Genomic DNA, 18,512 nt, shown 5'->3' on the forward strand with positions numbered 1-18,512 from the left:
AGTGAAGGGAAACAGAGGTAGGCAGCAATCAGGCTGAGTTTAATGACGGGGAGCTGGGCCAGACCATACACAGACCTCTGCCCATCCCCTTGGCCCATGGCCCCGAGAAGCCAGAAGCAGCCGCAGGGGAAGCTGTGTTTCCTCCCCAAGGCAGGTAGCCATGGTCCCTTGGACTTTGTGCAAAATACTAAATGCTAATTTGGCATTGAGGGCCAGCTCTGAAAAGAGAGAACAATCCTTTGTGCAGCCAGCCCAGGGGGTGGAAGGGAAGGTGGGTTAGGAAGCCCCTGGCCAAGAGAAGAAAGGGGAAGGAAGGAAGGAAGGAAAAAAACCCCCCTGGCTTGGGGGATAGAGGCACAGGGCAAGTTTCTGAACATTCCTCTGGGGTAGAGGGCAGACATCTGAGCACTGGAGATCACAGATCCTCATCTCCAATGCCCTCGAAGGCAAAATTGCCGTGGACGTCACTGGCACTGGCATCTGTGCTGGGACTGCCAATCCCCCGCAAGCTCACGGCACTCAGCTTGCTCTGTAACAAAGGCAGGGTTGGGGGTCAGAGGGCTTGGGCCTCCCTGAGATCCCCCTACCCACGCCAACCTCACCAACCCTCATGGGAAACTCACTGAGAGTTTGACCGTGGACTCCCGGCTGGCATCGGGTGACTCCTGGGGAAGAGGAGGCAGAGGTGTCAGAGACCTCACTGGGGGAGTTAAAGGCAAGGCTGGCAGCTGGGGTACTGATCAGAAAGTGATACCTACAAGCAGGGGTGGGGACTTCACTGCTTGCTGGCTGTCTGAGCGTCTCAGGGTGCCCCCCACTCGCCGGCGCAGCATCTAGCGATGGAGACGTGAAGTGCTGATAAGAGCAGGATCCCTTTGGAATCCCCACCACTTCTCCTCTCTCTTGGGAGAAGCTTCACACTTAGGACAAGAGGCAGGGAGAGCACAACCACTCAGCTGCTTGGTCCACACCTGTTGCTTACCTTCCTGATGCTGCCACCAGATTTCTTCACCATCAGTTCATCTACCATGGACTGCAAGCAGATACTCATCATGATAGCCTGAGGGCAAGAAGAGAGCTCAGCCTGACTAGAGTGGTCATCCTGAGCCCAACACCCCTAAGACAAGGGCTCCCACTCACATGGAGTCCTGGAAGCCCTAGACTTGGGTATCTAAGAGACGGTGCAATGGGCTCCAGAGGAGGCCTGAGGGTGGGCTCACACCTGGGGGCTGGTGATGGTGACCCACTGTAGCCGGTCCTTGCTCATGAGGTATTCAAAAGCCAGTTCCAGGCGCACCTCACCCCGGCCCCGGCCTGGGCTGCTTGTGCCTCCACTGGGCAGTGGCACCTGGTAGAGAAAGGAGAGTCAGGCTGAGATTGTTCCGGCCAATCTGCCTCCCTCCTTGATCTACTGCAGCCCATTCCTGAAGCTCAAGGCTTGCCAGGCCACCATCCCAAAGGCCTACCCCAACTCACAGAGGAGGTGACCCGCCAGCACCGCATGCGGGTGACCCGGAAGGAGCCTTCGCGGAGCTGCTGGCCGGGCAGGCGGAGCTGGAGGCTGAGCTCACTGTTGCCTGCGCTCACCACCACGGGACAGTCCTTCTCTGGGAAGTCAGCCACACAGGCATCAAAGCGCAAGTAGCCATAGTGCCGCAGTGTCTGTGCCAGCCGCAAGAACTGAAACCCAGTCACCACGTGGGGTGGGTCAGGAGAGGAAGTGGGGTGAATCAGAAAACAACCCTTGGAAGGAGACAGGAAAGCAGACTCACCTCCTTCTTGGAGACCTTCTCTTGCAGAGATTTGAGCTGCCGGTGCTGCTCCTTGGTGACCAGAATCCACCCACGCTCAATGTCTGATACTGTCTAAGGTAGAGACAAGGGGTGGGAGGTTTGGTGCTTCCAATCAGAGGTCCAAGGAAAGTGTCCAGTTACCTCTGTCCAGCCTGACCCTTAGCCCCACGCTTGAGCAACCTCTTTGCAATGAATCCTTGACTAAATCAGCTTACAAAGTAGGGACAGTGCCAGGTGCCCTGCTAGTATTTTAGGAACTTTCCCGTGAACTGGGTGTAAAGACATGAAGAGTTTCCTTGGCAGAGTGGGACACCAGTATCTACTTCAGGGGAAGGGTTCTGAGGCAGCTCCAAGCTCACCTGAGCATAAAGCAGGTTCAGGCCAACCCGGTTCTCCATGACATCGTCATCATAGGCAGAGTCCCAATAACTGTGAGGCCAAGGGGTGGAAAGGGGTAATGGGGCTAAGCTGGGGTAAGGCAAGAGAGGTGGAATAGAAAACAGCAATCTGGAACTATCGGGCAAATATGGTGGTATAGTGGGAGGAAGCTTGGGAGGCCTGGTAGAAACACCCAGCGCTACCCCCTTGTCAAGGTTATTCTGTCTCAGCACATGGCCCAGTAATCAATCCAGCACCCTCCCCCTCCTCCAAGCCCAGCCCTGACCTCTTCCTTAGCACAATCTTATACTCTTGACTCCGAAGACTGGTAACAGATACATAAGGCAGCTCAAACTCTTGCAACTTCCGTACAACTATGGGTTAAAGAAAAAAAAAAAAAGGAAATGTCATAAGACTCAATGGGGGGAAAAGTCAGGAGAGGAGCACTGAGGAAATGGCAGATTTGGGGAAGAATTAGCGGGGCAAATTCACTACTAGAAGAACAGGGAAACAGTCACGTCCACAGAAACTCACAAGAAAAGGTTCCATCCTCTTTTTCTCGAACTAGAAAGAGACTAAAGTATCCGATCAAGTCATCTGGAAGATCCAGCTTTGCAGCCACAGCCTGGGAGTAGGGAAGCAAGTACAGCTCATCATACTGACTGGTTCCAATCACCCCCAAACCTGGGACCCTGGGGTGCGGGGGACGTGGGGCAGTGAAGTACAAGTGCCTCACCTCTAGGACATCTTCAGTCTGATCTGAAGTTAGCACATTGACCAGAACTTTCTGCCCGTTGCTGAGCAGCACTTCCAAGGAAACCTCCTCGGTGGGGACCTGCTGTGTCTCCTGGTGTGAACATACATGAGAATGCAGGCACTGCCTTGTTAACACCTGCCCAGCGTCCAGCTCTGACCCATCCCCAACTCTCTATTTCTAGGTCCTTCTGGTGTCTTTATTTGCAATTGCTTAATTACAGGCTGGGTTTCCTTGATTTCACTGGTACAGCAGAAGCCCCCTCCCATAAAAAAAGGTACCAGGATGACTCTTCCGTAGCCACTGTCTTAAAATGACATGGCCCTACAGGAAAGTCCTTCCCTTAAATCTCGTTCCCACCCAGAGCCTTACCTGTTGTGCCCGACGCAGGAAGCTATTGAAGGTCTCACTGCTCCCAAGCAGCGGGTCTTGCCGAACTGTGGGGACAAGAGAACACTATTCCAGTAACTTAGGACTCCCTCTGGACTTCCCCCAGTTCTGTTCTTGGTAGGTTCCCCCCCTACCCCACTTCCTGGGCTGATGATGGCCTGTCATATCCCCCAGCTGGCCTCACCTCACTCAATGTTTGCATATATTCTTCACCTGCCCCACCCATGGCTGCCATCTAGTTGAGTCCAGTCTACAGAACTAGGGAAATAACAATGATGTTAATCTAAAGCACGTCAGATACAAATTAAGTTCTCCCCACCAATCTAAACTGCTTTAAGACTATGTAGTGTTACACTGGTATTTCCAAACTGTATTAGTATATTGACCAAATTGCTTTGCTGATACCTAGAGCAGCTCAAACTCTTGCAACTTTTTTTCCTAATTAAATAACAGATCAAACAAGAGGCTCCCCAGATGTAGAAATTAATTCAGGCCAGTCTACAGAACCAACTGCTTTGAGTCTCTTCCCATAGCTCTCAACACAGCCTAAAGTTCCCTCCAACCACTCACCAGCTTGCATGTACTTCTCTAACTGCTCTCTCCTCTGTTCTACCTCAGCAGGTGTCAGAGAGAAAAGCTTCTTTGGGGGAAATGCAGGAAGAACATTGGCCCCATACTCCTTCCGAAGCTATGTGGAGAAAGAGATACAACCCTTCACATAAAACATAGCAAATGAGAAGAGGCAATCCACACTCACAAGGGGAGTTCTCTTGGGTTCCCCTTCTCTTCCCTCAGCTCCCCCCCTCCCCGCCCTGCAATCTACCCTGGTTATCCAGGAAATCATTCCTTTGACAGAGGTAGCATCCCAGTGGAGCTGTTCCTCTGTCCTAAATATAAGTTCTTTCCTATCTTACTATGTACAAGTCAGCCCCTTCACAGTGTGGCTAAGGTTTGAATAGGGCCAGGGCCTAGGGAATCCTTTGATTATTTAGCAAGACTGTGTCCATTGAACCCTCACCAGAAGCAAAGAACTTTATAAGGAAAATTTATGTTCCCAGTTAAGTACAGCTAAATACATTCAAAAAATGGGTTAAGACTTAAAGGGACTTTGCAGATCAACAAATACATTTTTCTTAGTCTTAGAAACTAAGGCCCAAAGAAATTAGGTAACTGCTCAGGGTTGCACAGCTAGTTATCAGTAGAACCAGGACTCTGTACTGAGTTAAAGAGACCTTGCAACCTGGTCAGGAGAACATAGAAACATTGCATCAGAGATACATAAGGATAACTGAATAGGTAGGCCCACTGAAAGGTGAATGATTTGTCTGAGAATGGAAAAGAATTTCAAGTTGCAGCTCAGATGACAGAAAAAAATGTGCTTTGGCAGCAGAGCGGGGAGGTCGGTTTTTCCATGCACAGGCAAAGGCTGAAATAAGACTGGGGACAGGGAAGCAAAAAGGCGGATGTGAGTATAAAGATGAGCAGTTAGAACCACAGGCAGTAAGCTTCTTAGGGAGTTCCCCAGAAATGTCAATCGATAAGACAAAGTACCAGATCCTCCCCAGTGGCAGTGATTAAAGGGAAACTACACAATCTACGAGGAAGCCAAGAGGGGAAAAATGGAGACACTGATGCCCAGGTGTAGTAAAGATGTAGGAAAGCTGCCTCAAGGAGTGCTGGTCCCACCTGCTCGTGCAGGCCCAGAAGCTGGCTGTAGCGCACCCGGCAATGCAGGACTCCATTCACGTGAATGTTATAGGCCTGAAGACACAAAAGCAGGCATTATAGGGTCGCGATCTGGGCGACCCCCTTGAAATCCCTGGCCAGAAGTCGTCTGGCACAAGCTCCGCCTGAGTAACGCACCGAGATCGTCCGAGGGTTTATTAGTCTGTTTTCCCCAGGGCCAGGTCCTAAAGCAGAAGGACCAGCCGGGGGCAACTCGGGCGCTCATGCCGCAGTCTCCCTCCCCAAGAGGCCAGTGACGCCCACCAGAGCGGCCGCGGCCCAGCCAGAGGGAGACGACGCGGGCGAACAAAGGACCTGCGGGAGCTTGGGCGACCTTTGGACGAATCTGAGACGGGATATAAGCTCCCAGTGAGGCCGTCGGGAATCGGCGGCCTGGGACCAGGCCCCAAGGGTGGCGGCCAGGCCGCGGAGACCGCTCCGAGAAGGCTCCGGCCCGTTATCCCCGCCCCTGCCCGGCCCGGCTCCGGCCGCTCCTCACCACGTAGGCGGAGCCGCCGCTGTCCCCGCTGCGGGACTCGGTTTCAGGAATGGAAAAATGCATGTTCCCTGCGGCAGGGCCCAGCTGGGCTCCGGACTGACAGGGCCGCAGCGGCTTTACACGCTCGCCTCCGCCGCTCAGCGCGTCCCCGCTGCCTCACTCGCCATTTTGGGGGTGGGGGGCTGGGATCGGAGGTGGAAAGAGTGGTGGGACGTCCGCTCTGGGCGCAGCCCCCCTGGCATGCTGGGAACTGTAGTCTAAAGGGCAAGAGCCGACTGCCACGCCTGGGAGCTCAAAGCTGAGAGGGCCCTCCTCGGTGCCCGTAGTCCGGGGCAGAGCCCCAGTGCACGTCGGACATTGTAGTCCGCGGAGGGCTGCGCGCCGCGGGTGTCGACCCAGGTGGCGCTGTAGGTCCAGGGACTGCGGCGGGCGGAGCCTAGGACCGAGGGTGATGGCTGCCGTGGCTGTGGCTGTCCGTGAGGGTGAGTGAAGGGCGGGGGCGCACTCACAGGTTCGCGAGCCGCCGGGCGCCAGACGGCTGCGGCAGAGCCCTGAGTCCCTCTGGGTCCTGTCGTTCCGTTCCGGCGCCTCTCCGGACTCTGGGGTGCACTGCCTGGGGCGCAGCCCCGCGCCGCGCGTACCGGCTGGCTCCGGCGAGAAGGGTGGGGGGCCCCGCTCGGCTCCCTCCCCCGCCTTCCTTTTGATCCTGCCGCGCATTGCGTCCCCACGCGGGTCCCTGGCTTGCCTCCCGCCTGACGGCGGAGCTGTGGTCATGCCGATCCAGCAGCCAGCCGCGCCGGGTACGAGCCCCTCCAAACCCTCCCGGAGCCTCTCTGGCTCACTTTGTGACCTGTTTTCTGATGCAGACTCGGGGTCTGGGATGAAGGCGGAGCTTTCTACTCGGCCTGGGGTAAGTGAGGGTGCCCTCCCAAAACGCCTGTCAAGCTCTACGCAGGAGGCTGTGTCAGCTTCATTCCGCCCCAGCCTCCATCCCCGTTTCACTTTATTTCTCAGGAAAACCAGATTTTACAGAATTCTTTCAGCCTTAACAGTATGTGACTCTGATCCTGGAGGAGAAGCTTCGATCTCTATGGGATGTAAGCTTGTAACAGCTAGCTGGTTAGAGTTAGAGAGGATTATCGGGGCTTTACCTTATAGGAATCTTGGAAGGCACCAGTCGTGTTTTTTCGTCTTTGGAATTGTTGGGAAAGAGCAGTATTCTATGTTTGTGTCTCAGGCAGCAGGGAGGGAGATGACCCAAGAAGAGAAGCTGCAGCTTCGGAAGGAAAAGAAACAGCAAAAGAAGAAACGGAAGGAGGAAAAGGGAGCAGAACCAGAAACTGGCTCTGCTGTACCTGCAGCCCAGTGTCAAGGTGCGGAGGCTTTTTTAAAAGGCTGGGGTGTGGAACTGGTAGAGGGATGTGTGGGAGAGAAGAGGAGGAGACAGGACAAAGTTGGTTTGAGCAAGTGAAAAGAGAAAAAGTTTAAGATTTTACTTATTTATTTGTCAGAGAGCGAGCAAGAGCGCACAAGTAGGGAGAGCTGCAGGCAGAGAGAGCAGCAGGTTTCCTGCTGAGCAAGGAGCCCGATGCGGGGCTTGATCCCAGGATCCTGGGATCATGACCTGAGCTGAAGGCAGGCGCTTTAGGGACTGAGCCACCCAGGCGTCCTGTGAGGAAGTTTAGATAAGCAGAGAAGCTTTGGCTGGGGCATAGGTAGATATTACCTGCCTGGAGTTTGGGCACCGCTTCTGTATTTCGTAGGCCCAACCAAAGAACTGCCAGGACCAGGCAGTCAGCTGGCTATTGCTGGGGAGAAAGTTCCAACTGGTCGAAGTAAAGCTGAACTTCGTGCTGAACGGCGAGCTAAGCAGGAGGCAGAGCGGGCCCTGAAACAGGCAAGGAAAGGGGAACAAGGAGGACCACCTCCTCGGGCCTGCCCCAGCACAGCTGGAGAAACCCCCTCAGGTACTTTCCCTTCATTTCAAGACCTCTATTTTGATTTTAATTCTTGTGTTAGCTCAGGCTTCCCCATGGTAAAACAGCTCTCCCTTCCCATTCTTTGCCTTGGGACCAAGAGCTCAGAATTCTCCCCTCTACCTCATCCTGTCTTTATTTCTTCTTTTCTTCCCTGTTTTTCCCCTCCCCTCTGTTCAGTTTTTCTTGATGTCCCTTATGCTTTAAAAGCAGATTTCTCATTATTACCTACACTGTCCTAAAAACATGGTTATTATCTTTTAGGAGTGAAGCGTCTCCCTGAGCACACTCAGGTTGATGACCTCATACTTCTGAGAAGGCTTGCTAAAAAACCAGAGCAACAACAGGTAGGAAGTGGTTTCAGTGTGTGGCCAGAAATTGCCTAAGGGAGATGGGATGGTGGGGGTCGGCGGGGGGAGGTAGGGTGAGGTGATCGAGGCAAAGTGAGACCCTGGAGAATAATGGGAATTTGGGGCAAAGTAACCTCACTGTTTACTTGCTTTCCACTGCTCCTGTTCCCGTTTTGTCAAGGTTCCTACGCGAAACGATTATGGATCCAAAGTCAGTCTTTTCTCCCACCTACCCCAGTACAGCAAACAAAACTCTCTGACTCAGTATATGAGGTAGGATTCTATGAAACTGTCATAACTTTTAATTTAAGTTCTAGGAGTTTTGGTGACTCAGTATTGAAAGTGACTGGAAATTTGAGATGGGGTCTGTGGGAAGAAGCCTGCACATAAGGCAAAACTCTAGAGGAAATGGGGGTGTCTGTGCTAGTGAAGGAAGTTCCTTTTCATCAGGGGCAGGTGGGCAATAGGTGCTCAAGCTCCCTTGCAAAGTGTGTGACACCACCATCCCATCAGCATCCCATCCTCTGTGATCCACCCAGCCATGGTGCGACTCGGCCTGCAGTACTCCCAGGGCCTGGTCAGTGGCTCCAATGCCCGGTGTATTGCCCTGCTTCGTGCCTTGCAGCAGGTATGCCCCGTCCTGTTCCCTCTATGGCCGAATCCCACCTTCCCCAACACTACCCCAGCTTCCTCTCACCCAAAGGAATTTCTGGGAGACAGAGGGAATGACTCTACCCTCAGAACACTTTGCTCAGTGAAACTTGCCCTACCCCCCTCTTTCAGAGACCTTTATTAAGGGACGTTTGCTGATCACTGTGTGTACCCTGTAGGTGATTCAGGATTACACGACACCTCCCAATGAAGAACTCTCAAGGGATCTAGTGAATAAACTAAAGCCCTACTTCAGGTAAAGACAACCACTGCAAGTCCGCTCGTACCTCCCCTTGTCCTCTTCTTGTATCCTTTTTTTGCTTTTTTATCTCTTGTTTCATTTTTCTGTTCTCTGTTTTCTTTTTAAAGAAAACATTTTTAAGCACAGACATAAGTTGTAGAGTCCCACAAACGTGAGGTATTGTCTTTGTAGCTTCCTGGCTCAGTGCCGCCCCCTGTCAGCAAGCATGTACAACGCCATCAAGTTCCTTAACAAGGAGATCACGGCTGTGAGCAGCTCCAAGCGGGAAGAGGAGGTGATGAATATGAGGAATGAGCAAGGCATGCACCTGAGGGTACAGCTGAGAAACACATTCAGGACTCCCAGAAGGGACAATGAGGCCATTCTGCCCTGGTCCAGGGTTAAGGAAGTGGTTGGGCTGTCTGACTTGTGCCACCTTTGGGCCCCCATTAAGCCCCCTTTGAGCCCATCGTACGCATACTCAGGCATCTGGTATGATGATCAGAGGAAGATCAGAGGAAGAAATGTGTCCATTTTTTGTTCCCTAAGCATTTTAATCCATTTAGGCCAAATCAGAACTTCGAACAGCCATTGATCGGTATGTGCAAGAGAAGATTGTGCTTGCAGCTCAGGCAATTTCCTCCTTTGCTTGTAAGAAGATCAATAATGAAGATGTGATCCTGGTATATGGATGGTATGGTCCAGATCCTGTGACTGAGAAAATTAGGGGGTGAAACAATCTGAAGAAGGGAGTACCCTTTTGCTCTTTAGTAATGAGCTGGCTGGCTCTCAGTTAGTGACATCTATAACTGAATCCTCGTCTCCGTTCACTCCAGCTCATCTCTGGTATCACGAATTCTTCAGGAGGCTTGGGCTAAGGAACTGCGGTTTCGGGTGGTAGTGGTGGACAGTCGGCCACAGCTGGAGGGAAGGCACACACTACGTTCTCTGGTCCGTGCTGGGGTCCCTGCGTCCTACCTGCTGATTCCTGCAGCCTCCTATGTGCTCCCAGAGGTGAGGGCAGAGGAGAGGGACTCCAGAGTTGGATGTAAAAGGGTGTAGTGGTATAGACATAATCCTATCTTTCCAAGGTTATGATTATTTAAAAATACCAGAATTTTATAGCCTTGTTTGTATTTAATAGGAAAAACACCTGCAGCATGTTCTAGCAGTGTTGTTATTGTAAGGACAGTAAACTAGCAGCCACCAAGAGGAAACAGGACAAAAGTAACTTTGGAGTTTCATTTTCTTGTGGGAGGTGCAGTGGGTCAATGGTCAGGTGTTTTCCAAGAAGAACCATCATTAAGTTCTGTTATTGTCTTAATATTGCTGTCCTGAGCAGGAGTGGGGACCCTTTTGGTGCATTAATCACATGCCACATTTTCTCCCCCTCTCTACTGTTCAAAACAAATAGGTTTCTAAGGTGCTATTGGGAGCTCATGCACTCCTGGCCAACGGGTCCGTGATGTCCCGGGTAGGGACAGCGCAGCTGGCCCTGGTGGCACGAGCGCATAATGTGCCAGTGCTGGTCTGCTGTGAAACATACAAGTTCTGTGAGCGTGTGCAGACTGATGCCTTTGTCTCTAATGAGCTAGGTAAGGAGCCCAGGAGGGCAGAAGAGAAGGTTCCAAAGATCTGAGATTTGGGAGGGAGAGAGGGAGGGTAGAACTACAACTTGTTTTCTCAACGGACATAAATGGGTGTGTTTCCCATTGCAGGTGACCCTGATGATCTGCTGTGTGAGCGAGGAGAACAGGTGACCCTGGCTAACTGGCAGAACCACCTGTCCCTACGGTTGTTGAATCTAGTCTATGACGTGACCCCCCCAGAACTGGTGGATCTGGTGATCACGGAGCTGGGGATGATTCCTTGCAGTTCTGTACCTGTTGTTCTACGAGTCAAGAGTAGCGACCAGTGAGTGGGGGAACCCAGGGTCAATAAATGACATACTCCCTGCATTCAGCAACTCTGCTGCCTTTGTACCTCTTTTAGTATCGCCATCATTTAGGTTACAGACACGGAGTTAGATATGAGGAGGAATATAGGGACAAATCAGAGAGCTATCTTTAGTGTTTTAGGATTGTTAATCTAATACATTGATATGTTAAATTATTTCATATTAGTAAGTAGTATTTTTAGTGTTGAGTACTTATTATGTGTCCGAAACTGCTATAATCCCTTTCTGATCTGTTTAGGAAGGTTAAGATAGCTCTATAAAAGGAAATTTTATGAATAAGAAAACTGAGACACAGAGGTTAAGTTACTTGCCAAGGCAACACAGCTAAGGCACAGAGAGGCTGAGTTACTTGTCCAGGGTAATACAGTAACAAAAGCAGCTTGTGATCTCTCAGGCATTCCGGATTGAGAGACTGTGCCCCTAACTTTTATGCCATCTGCACACTCATCATGGTGAAAGTAGAAGGTATCTGCAGTATGAAAGAAGTTCCACTGGTTGTATGAACAGAGTTCCTAGGAGGGAACCACAGATGATGCCAGGAAACCTAATAAGGTCGGAGAAGACTTCACAGGGAGCATGTGACCTATGAGCGTAGGGAGTTTCCCAGTTGGAAAAGAATGGGAAGGCGAATCTGCAGTGGGAATAGCTTGAATGCGAAAACAGAGTGGCCAATCCAAAGTGTCAAGTGGTGTGGTGAGGCTAGACCCGAGACTTAGGTGGAGAGTGAGTGATAAAGAAGCAAAGGTAGGTTGGGCTGGGGCCAGATTGTGAGTCTTAACCATTGTGGTTAGCCTAAAAAAATGGGATAGTCATCTGTTTTGTGTGTACGTGTGTGTGTGTTTTATTGAAAAATTTCAAACAGAAGTAGAGTGAACTATCCTAAGAATCCCCGTCCCAGATACAGTAATTATTAAGACTGGCCACATTTGCTTTCTTTTTCTTTTTTTTTACCTTGCTGAAGTTACTTTAGAGGAAATCCCAGATACTGTATCATTTCACTCCTACAAACCTCAGTATGTGTCTCTAAAAAATATGGACGCTTACCGTGTTATTGTTACACCTATTAAATTCTTAGTATTGTCCAGTCCATAATCAAATTTTCTTGACTGTCTCAAAAACTGGCTTTTTTGCAGTTGGTTTGTTTGAATCAGGACCCAAGCAAATCTGTACATTACATTTGGTTAGTAGGTCTTCAATTTATCAGAAGCAGTCTCATCAACCTCCCTTCTTTTCTCAGGAGTGACTTGTTCCAGAAATCAAGTTATCATAAAATGTTCCCCACTCTGGATTTGACTGTTGGCTTCCATGATGTGGTATCATTTAACTCATTCCTCTAACCCCTCTATTTCCATTCAACTTTTTGGGCAAGAATACTTAGTAAGTGGTGCTGCGTTTCGTATCGCCTCACATCAGGAGGCAAATAATAGCTGGTTGTCCCATGTTCAGTGATGAGTGGGTCCAGTTTTAAAGTTTAAAATTTTAAAGTTTCTCAACAAATTTTCATTTAGTGGTTTTATAACCACTGGTGGTTATTGCCTGAATTCATTAGGGGATGCAAAATGATTTTTCCCCCTAATTCTATGATTCTCTCCATATTTACTAGCTCGTAATCTTCTAAAAAGAATTCCTTTTCACTGTTTATTCTGAATTAGGGTTCATACTGGAAAGAAAGGATAAATGTTTCTTTCCTTTTATTTGCTAGTTTCCAGGAATTGATCACTACTTACTTCCAGTGGCATACAATGAGTAGTTATGGATTAGTCGGCTTTCTCTCTTTTTTAAAAAAAGGATTATCAACTCATGGATTTTTTTATGTATTGAGCATATTACTCAATCATTAAAATTAAGCAGAGGATCCACAGGGTCAGCTCCTTATTTTAGAAAGGTAACTGGTAGAGATTAGAGGCAGGGAACAGAGCAGTTGAAAGATTGCCTGTCAATCAAAATTACAAATGCACCAAAACTTTGGTCCAGCAATTCTGCCTCTAGGAATTTATGCTACCTACTTATATAGTTGCAGATGTTTGAGGTAACAAGATTATTTATAGCAGCATTGTTTATACTTGCAAAAGACTGGAAACCACCTAAATATCCATTAAGAACAAGGGACTGATTCAAATTACAGTTGACCCTTGAACAACATAGGTTTTAACTGTGTGGGTCTGCTTATATATGGAGTTTTTTGTTACAATACAGTATTGTAAATGTATTTTCTCCTCCTTGTGATTTTCTTGCCATTTTCCTTTCTCTAGCTTACTTTATTGTAAGAATACAGGATATAATACATATTGACATACAAAATATGTGTTGACAGTTTATAGACTTCCAGTCAACAGCAGGCTATTTAGTAATTAAGTTTTGGGGGAGAAAAAGTTAATATGCAGATTCTCCACTGCACAGGGGTCAGCACTTCTAACCCCTGTGTTCAGGGGTCAACTATATCCTACATTTATATCATTACTAAGCAGTCATAATAAAGAATGAGGAAGGTTTTTATGTACCGAAATGGAACAATCTCCAAGGTACACTCAGTTAAAAGAAGCCAGATGCAGGACAGTGTGTGTCATCGGTTTGAATTAAAAAGGGAAAGATGTGGAGACAGGTGGAAGGGAGTCTTCACTTCTAAGTCTTAGCTAGCTCCTCCCACGTTTTTCTCAACTGTTTTGTGTAACCAAGGGAGTTTTTTTATTTTTATTTTTTAAAAGATTTTATTTATTTGACAGAGAGAGAGCGAGAGCAGGAACACAAGCAGGGGGAGTGGGAGAGGGAGAAGTGGGCTTCCCACGGAGCGGGTAGCCCGAAGCGGGGCTCAATCCCAGGACCCGGGGATCATGACCTGAGCCGAAGGCAGACGTTTTAACGAGTGAGCCACCCAGGCGCCCCCAAGGGAATTTAATAGGTGAAATTTTGGGGGGAAAGACTGGTTTACTCAACCCTTTCCTGTCCCTATGTCCTGAACTCTCCTAGTTAATATGCGGAGACCTGTAAAGTTTATATGGTTTTAAATGTCTCAGGAAAGGGCAGAAATTTGTTACGTTCTTTGTCCACCCGCATCCCATCTCCCGGGGAGGGAGTGGGGCAAGGCCTATGCCCAACCAAGGCCAGGGGCCAAGCTTGAGGCTCATTACAGTGTAGCGTCCCCACGCCAGGCTTTTCTACTGGTTTCCCTTCCGTGTCCTTTTCCCAACCCCGTTTGTGTTTTTGTAGCGCCCATCCTTGGCTTCATGAGTGGCCGCCCGCGGAGGAGGCCCCAGTCATCCTCTGACAGCCAGCGGCTAGGCTTCCTCTGTCTCTCAGTCTGTGTCCTCAGCTCGGACGGCGCCGGAGTAGTTACTCTCACTCCAGCCGGGCCCTGTTCGCTACACGGCCGGTAGCCTTGACCGTTAGGCAGGCTTCAGCGGCGACGAGGCCTACACGCGCCCTACACTCGAGGCTCGCATACAGGCCCCGTGGGAAGCCGCGGGGCGAGACGGCCGTCACCGCGCAGGCGTCAATCTTCCTTTCTTGACACTGCAATTCCCAGAAGGCCACGCAGCGTCCCCGGCGCGGGTAAAGCCCGGGAGCCTCGCCCGCTCCGAAAGGGCGCGGGACTCTCGCCGCACTGCATTATGGAATACATAGTCTGAGAAAACGTCTTCGGGCCAAAGTACCCACGAAACTCACGTGTTTGCCTTGTGCATTGGAGGTAGGGGGGTGGGGGGAGGGGGTCAATAAAGAGTAGCTACCAGATTTCGTCATAAAACCGCGACCAGACAGGCGGCGCCATCTTCGAACTTGGACTTCCGGAAGGACTTTGGTGAGGGTGAGTGTACCGCAGCGGGGTGAGCGGGGGCCCCACGATTACTCCTCCTCCTCCTTTTCCCATAGCACTAAGATATTGGGAACCAACTCCCGACCCCGCTGTTCCTTCTCTGCATAGCATCGCGACCTGCAGTCCCCGCGCTGCTGCAGAAACTATCACACTCCCCACCTCCTCTGTAGTGCAACCAGACATCCCTCATCCCTGCTAATCACGGCTCTTGCCTTCTTCCCCGACGCGGTGCGGTAACACGGCATCCTGTGTCCCGGCCGCGGCGCTGCTTACATTGCATCCCTCGGACTCAGCGAACCTACAGTAGTTCTGAGCCTCAGAAAACTCAGGGCTCGCTCCCAACGCAGGCTAGTGGTGGAAGCTACCCCCACACCCATGACTGAGAAAGGGCAGGCGATCACTCTTAGAGTGGTAGCGGGTTAGCCTCCTCATTCGGCTGTGTCCCAGCCTCTTCCTACATGAGGTTCTTGTAACCCCGGGGTTGTGCCCCGCGCGCTCCAACCCCATTGGCGCAGCCAAGGGCCAGTTATGTTTCCCTTCTGGTGCTTTTATCCCGCGGCAAGTAGGCTGTCTGATGGGGAAGGCGGAGGAGGCGACTTCAGCCCCACCCGTAGTAACTCACTTTGTTAGAGAGGTGTAGTGTGTATGACGAAGCCTGTTCGCCCTAGCGGCATATTGTTAAACAAACTTAAGCCATTCCTGTTCCTTTGGTTACTTTTTGCCATCCCTTCTTATCTAATGTACTATTATTTTCTTAATAGTTTTCTTTAAATTGGTTTGTTTTTCAAGTTTAAGTGCTTTAGTTTCAATCTAAGCAAGACAGATGAAATCGTGGGTTTCATGGGCTAAAGTTTTTTTGTTTTTGTTTTGAGAGAGAGCGCGCGCGCGCGGAGGGGAGTAGGGGGGAGGGGTAGAGGGAGTAGGGAATCTTAAGCTGGCTGCAAGCCCAGCGGGGAGCCGGATTCCAGAGCTCGGTCTCACGACCCTGAGATCATGACCTGAGCAGAAATCAAGAGTCTGAGGCTTAAATGACTGAGCCACCCTGGCGCCCCCATGGGCTAGAGTTTTTCATACAAGTTAAAATAAATACAGTTAAATAAAGTTCATTTTTGTATCACTAAAATCATCCTGCATAGCACCAGCTGCACTATAGGAACACTTTGGGAAACAGTGTATTAGACCAGTGTGTTTAAAGTAATTCCATACTTTAGGAACTGTGTTAACTAATTATTTTCCTTGACTGGGGAAATCCTGGCAGCCTTGAAGCAGTATTGCAAACAAGTTGAGGTGCAGATGTAAACTTATATAAACTCGGGGCGCCTGGATGGCTCAGTCAGTTAAGCGGCTGCCTTCGGCTCTGGTCATGATCCCAGGGTCCTGGGATCGAGCCCCACATCGGGCTCCCTGCTCCGCGGGGAAGCCTCCTTCTCCCTCTCCCACTCCCCCTGCTTGTGTTCCCTCTCTCGCTGTGTCTCTCTGTCAAATAAATAATAAAATCTTAAAATATATATAGAGAGAGAGACTCCTGGGTGGCTCAGTCGTTGGGCGTCTGCCATCGCTCGGATCATGATCTCGGGGTCCTGGGATCGGAGCCCCGCATCGGGTTCTCTGCTCCGCGGGGAGCCTGCTTCTCCCTCTCCCACTCCCCCTGCTTGTGAGTTCCCTCTCCCGCTGTCTCTCTGTCAAATAAATAAAATCTTAAAAAAAAAAAGAAAGAAACTTCTGTAAACTCTAGCACGAATTTATTAAACATTCCTTCCTTTACTTGTGTCTAGAATTTGTATTGTGAAATCATAAATGGAAATTGACCACCATACCCTGCTGCTGCCTTCTACAGGAGTGAATCCTTAAGGGGATTTTTTGCAGCTTGAGAAGTTAGTCGTTAAATCAACAAAGTTTTAATTATTGCACTTAACCATGTACCAGGTTCTAGATTCAATAGTGAATCAGGCAAGATCCTTTTGAAACTTTTTTTTTTTTTAAAGATTTTATTTATTTATTTGACAGAGAGAGACACAGCTAGAGAGGGAACACAAGCAGGGGGAGTGGGAGAAGGAGAAGCAGGCTTCCCGCCGAGCAGGGAGCCCGATGCAGGGCTCAATCCCAGGACCCTGGGATCATGATCTGAGCCGAAGGCAGATGCTTAACAACTGAGCCACCCAGGCGCCCCAAGATCCTTAGGAAACTTCCAAGTGAGACAGATATGAAGTACATAAATACCCATTTCTCTTATAATAGAATTCCACATGGACTGAAGAGCTACATTTAAGGGCACCTGGGTGGCTCAGTTAAGCGTCTGTCTGCCTTCAGCTCAGGTCATAATCCCCGGTCAGGGTCCCTGCTCAACAGGGAGCCTGTTTCTCCCTCTGCCTGCTGCTCCCCCTGCTTGTGCTCTCTCTCTCTCAAATGAATAAATAAAATCTTAAAAAAAAAAAGTTACATTTAAGATTCAAACTAGAAGAAGTATTAGAAGAAAATAGGATATGTTTATATTAGGGTAGGAAATGGCCTTTTAAGACACAAAACAACTCAAAGGAAAAGATTGAGAAATTTAACTCAGAAAATATAACTTCAGTTTAGCAAGAAACATAAACAAAGTTTTTTAAAAAGTAAAAACAAAGTGGGGCGCCTGGGTGGCTCAGTCGGTTGTGTCCAACTCTTGATTTCAGCTTAGGTCATGATCTCGGGGTATTGTCTGGAGCCTCCGGTATGGCTCCAAGCTCAGTGAAGAGTCAGCTTGAGATTCCCTCTCCCTCTTTCTCTGCCCCTCCCCCCTCTAAAATAATAAATAAATCTTTTTTAAAAAGTAGAAACAAAGTATTTGCAACAAAAATAACAGCTCCACAGATCAATAAAAGACTGATTTGTCCTGTAGAGGTATGGGCAAATTATATGTACAGGCAATTCATTAAAAAATACAGATGTCCCCCCTCTCTCTCTCTCTCTGACAAAGAAATAAATAAAATCTTTTTTAAAAAATGGGGGTCCCTGGGTGGCTCAGTTGGTTAAGTGTCTGACAGCCTTTGGCTTAGGTCATGATCCCAGGGTCCTGGGATCTAGTCCCACATTGGGCTCCTTGCTCAGCAGGAAGCCTGCTTCTCCCTCTGCCTGCTGCTCCCCCTGCTTGTGCTCATGCTCTCTCTCTCAGACAAAGAAATAAAATCTTTAAAAAAAATGTATATAGATGTTCCAGGCGCCTGGGTGGCACAGTCAGTTAAGTGACTGACTTTTGGTTTCAGCTCAGGTCCTGATTTGAGTGTTGGGAGATTGAGCCCCATGTGGTGCTCCACACTGAGCAAGGAGTCTGCTTGAGATTCTCTCTCCCTCTCCCCCTCATGCTTGTGCGCTTGCTCGCTCGCTCTCTCAAATCTTAAAAAAAAATACATATAGATAGCTAGATAGATAGATACATAGATGTCCAACAGATAAAAAGAAGTTGCTAACCTCAATCATTATCAGAACAATGCAAATAAATACAATAGGGAAGAATTCTTTGATGCATTAGATTGGCAAAAATTAAAGACTAGCAAGGGTGTGGTAAAATGGGTACGATTATAATTCTAAGGAACACTTGATAGTAACTAGGAAGAATGAGATATATATATATGTGTGTGTGTGTACTGATGTGGAAAATTTTTTTTTTTTGAGGTGAAAGGTCTCGCATTTATTACCGAACCAACCTACTGGTGTGGAGGTGTAGTCACAGAGAAAATCATTTCCATGATAAGACAAGTCTACGGCCAGGTAGGAAGGATGTTTACAGAATGATAGAACACATGATCTTCACGCAGCTTAATTAAATATGTGTGCCAATTAAGTGTGTCATCTCATGATGGGTGACGCCTTACAGACCCAGCTTGGTTCTCCTCCAGTGCCTCCTCTTGGAGTTGTACCTGATCTTATTACCAGTTTTCATCCGAATCCACTGGGGAATGGGACGATTCTGCTTTTGTTTCTTGGCCAGGAATCGCTTGATTCTGAAAGTCT

General features: G+C 49.1%; 2 protein-coding genes across 4 annotated transcripts; one reads left to right on the top strand and one right to left on the bottom strand.

The window, feature by feature from the left end:
• Positions 1-18: 18 nt before the first annotated feature.
• On the bottom strand, positions 19-5,743 carry SNX17 (sorting nexin 17). Of its 2 annotated transcripts, none has more exons than XM_006750126.3 (15): positions 5,540-5,743; positions 5,002-5,076; positions 3,886-4,003; positions 3,298-3,362; positions 2,908-3,018; positions 2,706-2,796; positions 2,458-2,545; positions 2,153-2,222; positions 1,773-1,865; positions 1,477-1,680; positions 1,223-1,348; positions 983-1,060; positions 759-833; positions 624-665; positions 19-529 (listed from the first exon to the last, which is right to left on the bottom strand). In XM_006750126.3, the coding sequence occupies exons 1-15, from the start codon at positions 5,600-5,602 to the stop codon at positions 416-418; spliced, it is 1,413 nt and encodes a 470-aa protein (XP_006750189.1). In that variant the 5' UTR covers positions 5,603-5,743; the 3' UTR covers positions 19-415. The 2 variants fall into 2 exon arrangements, with proteins under 2 accessions (XP_006750189.1, XP_081653163.1); XM_081797037.1 differs by lacking the exon at positions 5,540-5,743 and adding an exon at positions 5,179-5,463.
• Positions 5,744-5,918: 175 nt separating this feature from the next.
• EIF2B4 (eukaryotic translation initiation factor 2B subunit delta) lies at positions 5,919-10,723 on the top strand. Of its 2 annotated transcripts, XM_006750132.3 has the most exons (13): positions 5,919-6,021; positions 6,406-6,449; positions 6,777-6,912; positions 7,303-7,506; positions 7,780-7,862; positions 8,047-8,138; positions 8,379-8,493; positions 8,696-8,772; positions 8,950-9,052; positions 9,324-9,451; positions 9,594-9,771; positions 10,172-10,352; positions 10,476-10,723. In XM_006750132.3, the coding sequence occupies exons 1-13, from the start codon at positions 5,991-5,993 to the stop codon at positions 10,673-10,675; spliced, it is 1,572 nt and encodes a 523-aa protein (XP_006750195.1). In that variant the 5' UTR covers positions 5,919-5,990; the 3' UTR covers positions 10,676-10,723. The 2 variants fall into 2 exon arrangements, with proteins under 2 accessions (XP_006750195.1, XP_006750193.1); XM_006750130.3 differs by lacking the exon at positions 5,919-6,021 and having other exon boundaries at positions 6,297-6,449.
• The last annotated feature ends 7,789 nt before the right edge of the window (positions 10,724-18,512 follow it).

Source organism: Leptonychotes weddellii, chromosome 10 (assembly GCF_054177405.1).
Source record: "Leptonychotes weddellii isolate Sample4059 chromosome 10, ASM5417740v2, whole genome shotgun sequence".
Lineage (NCBI taxonomy): Eukaryota > Metazoa > Chordata > Mammalia > Carnivora > Phocidae > Leptonychotes > Leptonychotes weddellii.

Coding starts and splice junctions, on each gene's coding strand:
- EIF2B4 (XM_006750130.3), top strand. CDS start 6,312: ATGCCGATCCAGCAGCCAGCCGCGCCGGGTACGAGCCCCTCCAAACCC. Junction 7,507..7,779: donor AGCTGGAGAAACCCCCTCAG/GTACTTTCCCTT, acceptor ATTATCTTTTAG/GAGTGAAGCGTCTCCCTGAG. Junction 9,452..9,593: donor GTGATCCTGGTATATGGATG/GTATGGTCCAGA, acceptor CGTTCACTCCAG/CTCATCTCTGGTATCACGAA.
- SNX17 (XM_006750126.3), bottom strand. CDS start 5,602: ATGCATTTTTCCATTCCTGAAACCGAGTCCCGCAGCGGGGACAGCGGC. Junction 1,681..1,772: donor AGAAGGTCTCCAAGAAGGAG/GTGAGTCTGCTT, acceptor ACTGGGTTTCAG/TTCTTGCGGCTGGCACAGAC. Junction 666..758: donor TGAAGTCCCCACCCCTGCTT/GTAGGTATCACT, acceptor CCTCTTCCCCAG/GAGTCACCCGATGCCAGCCG.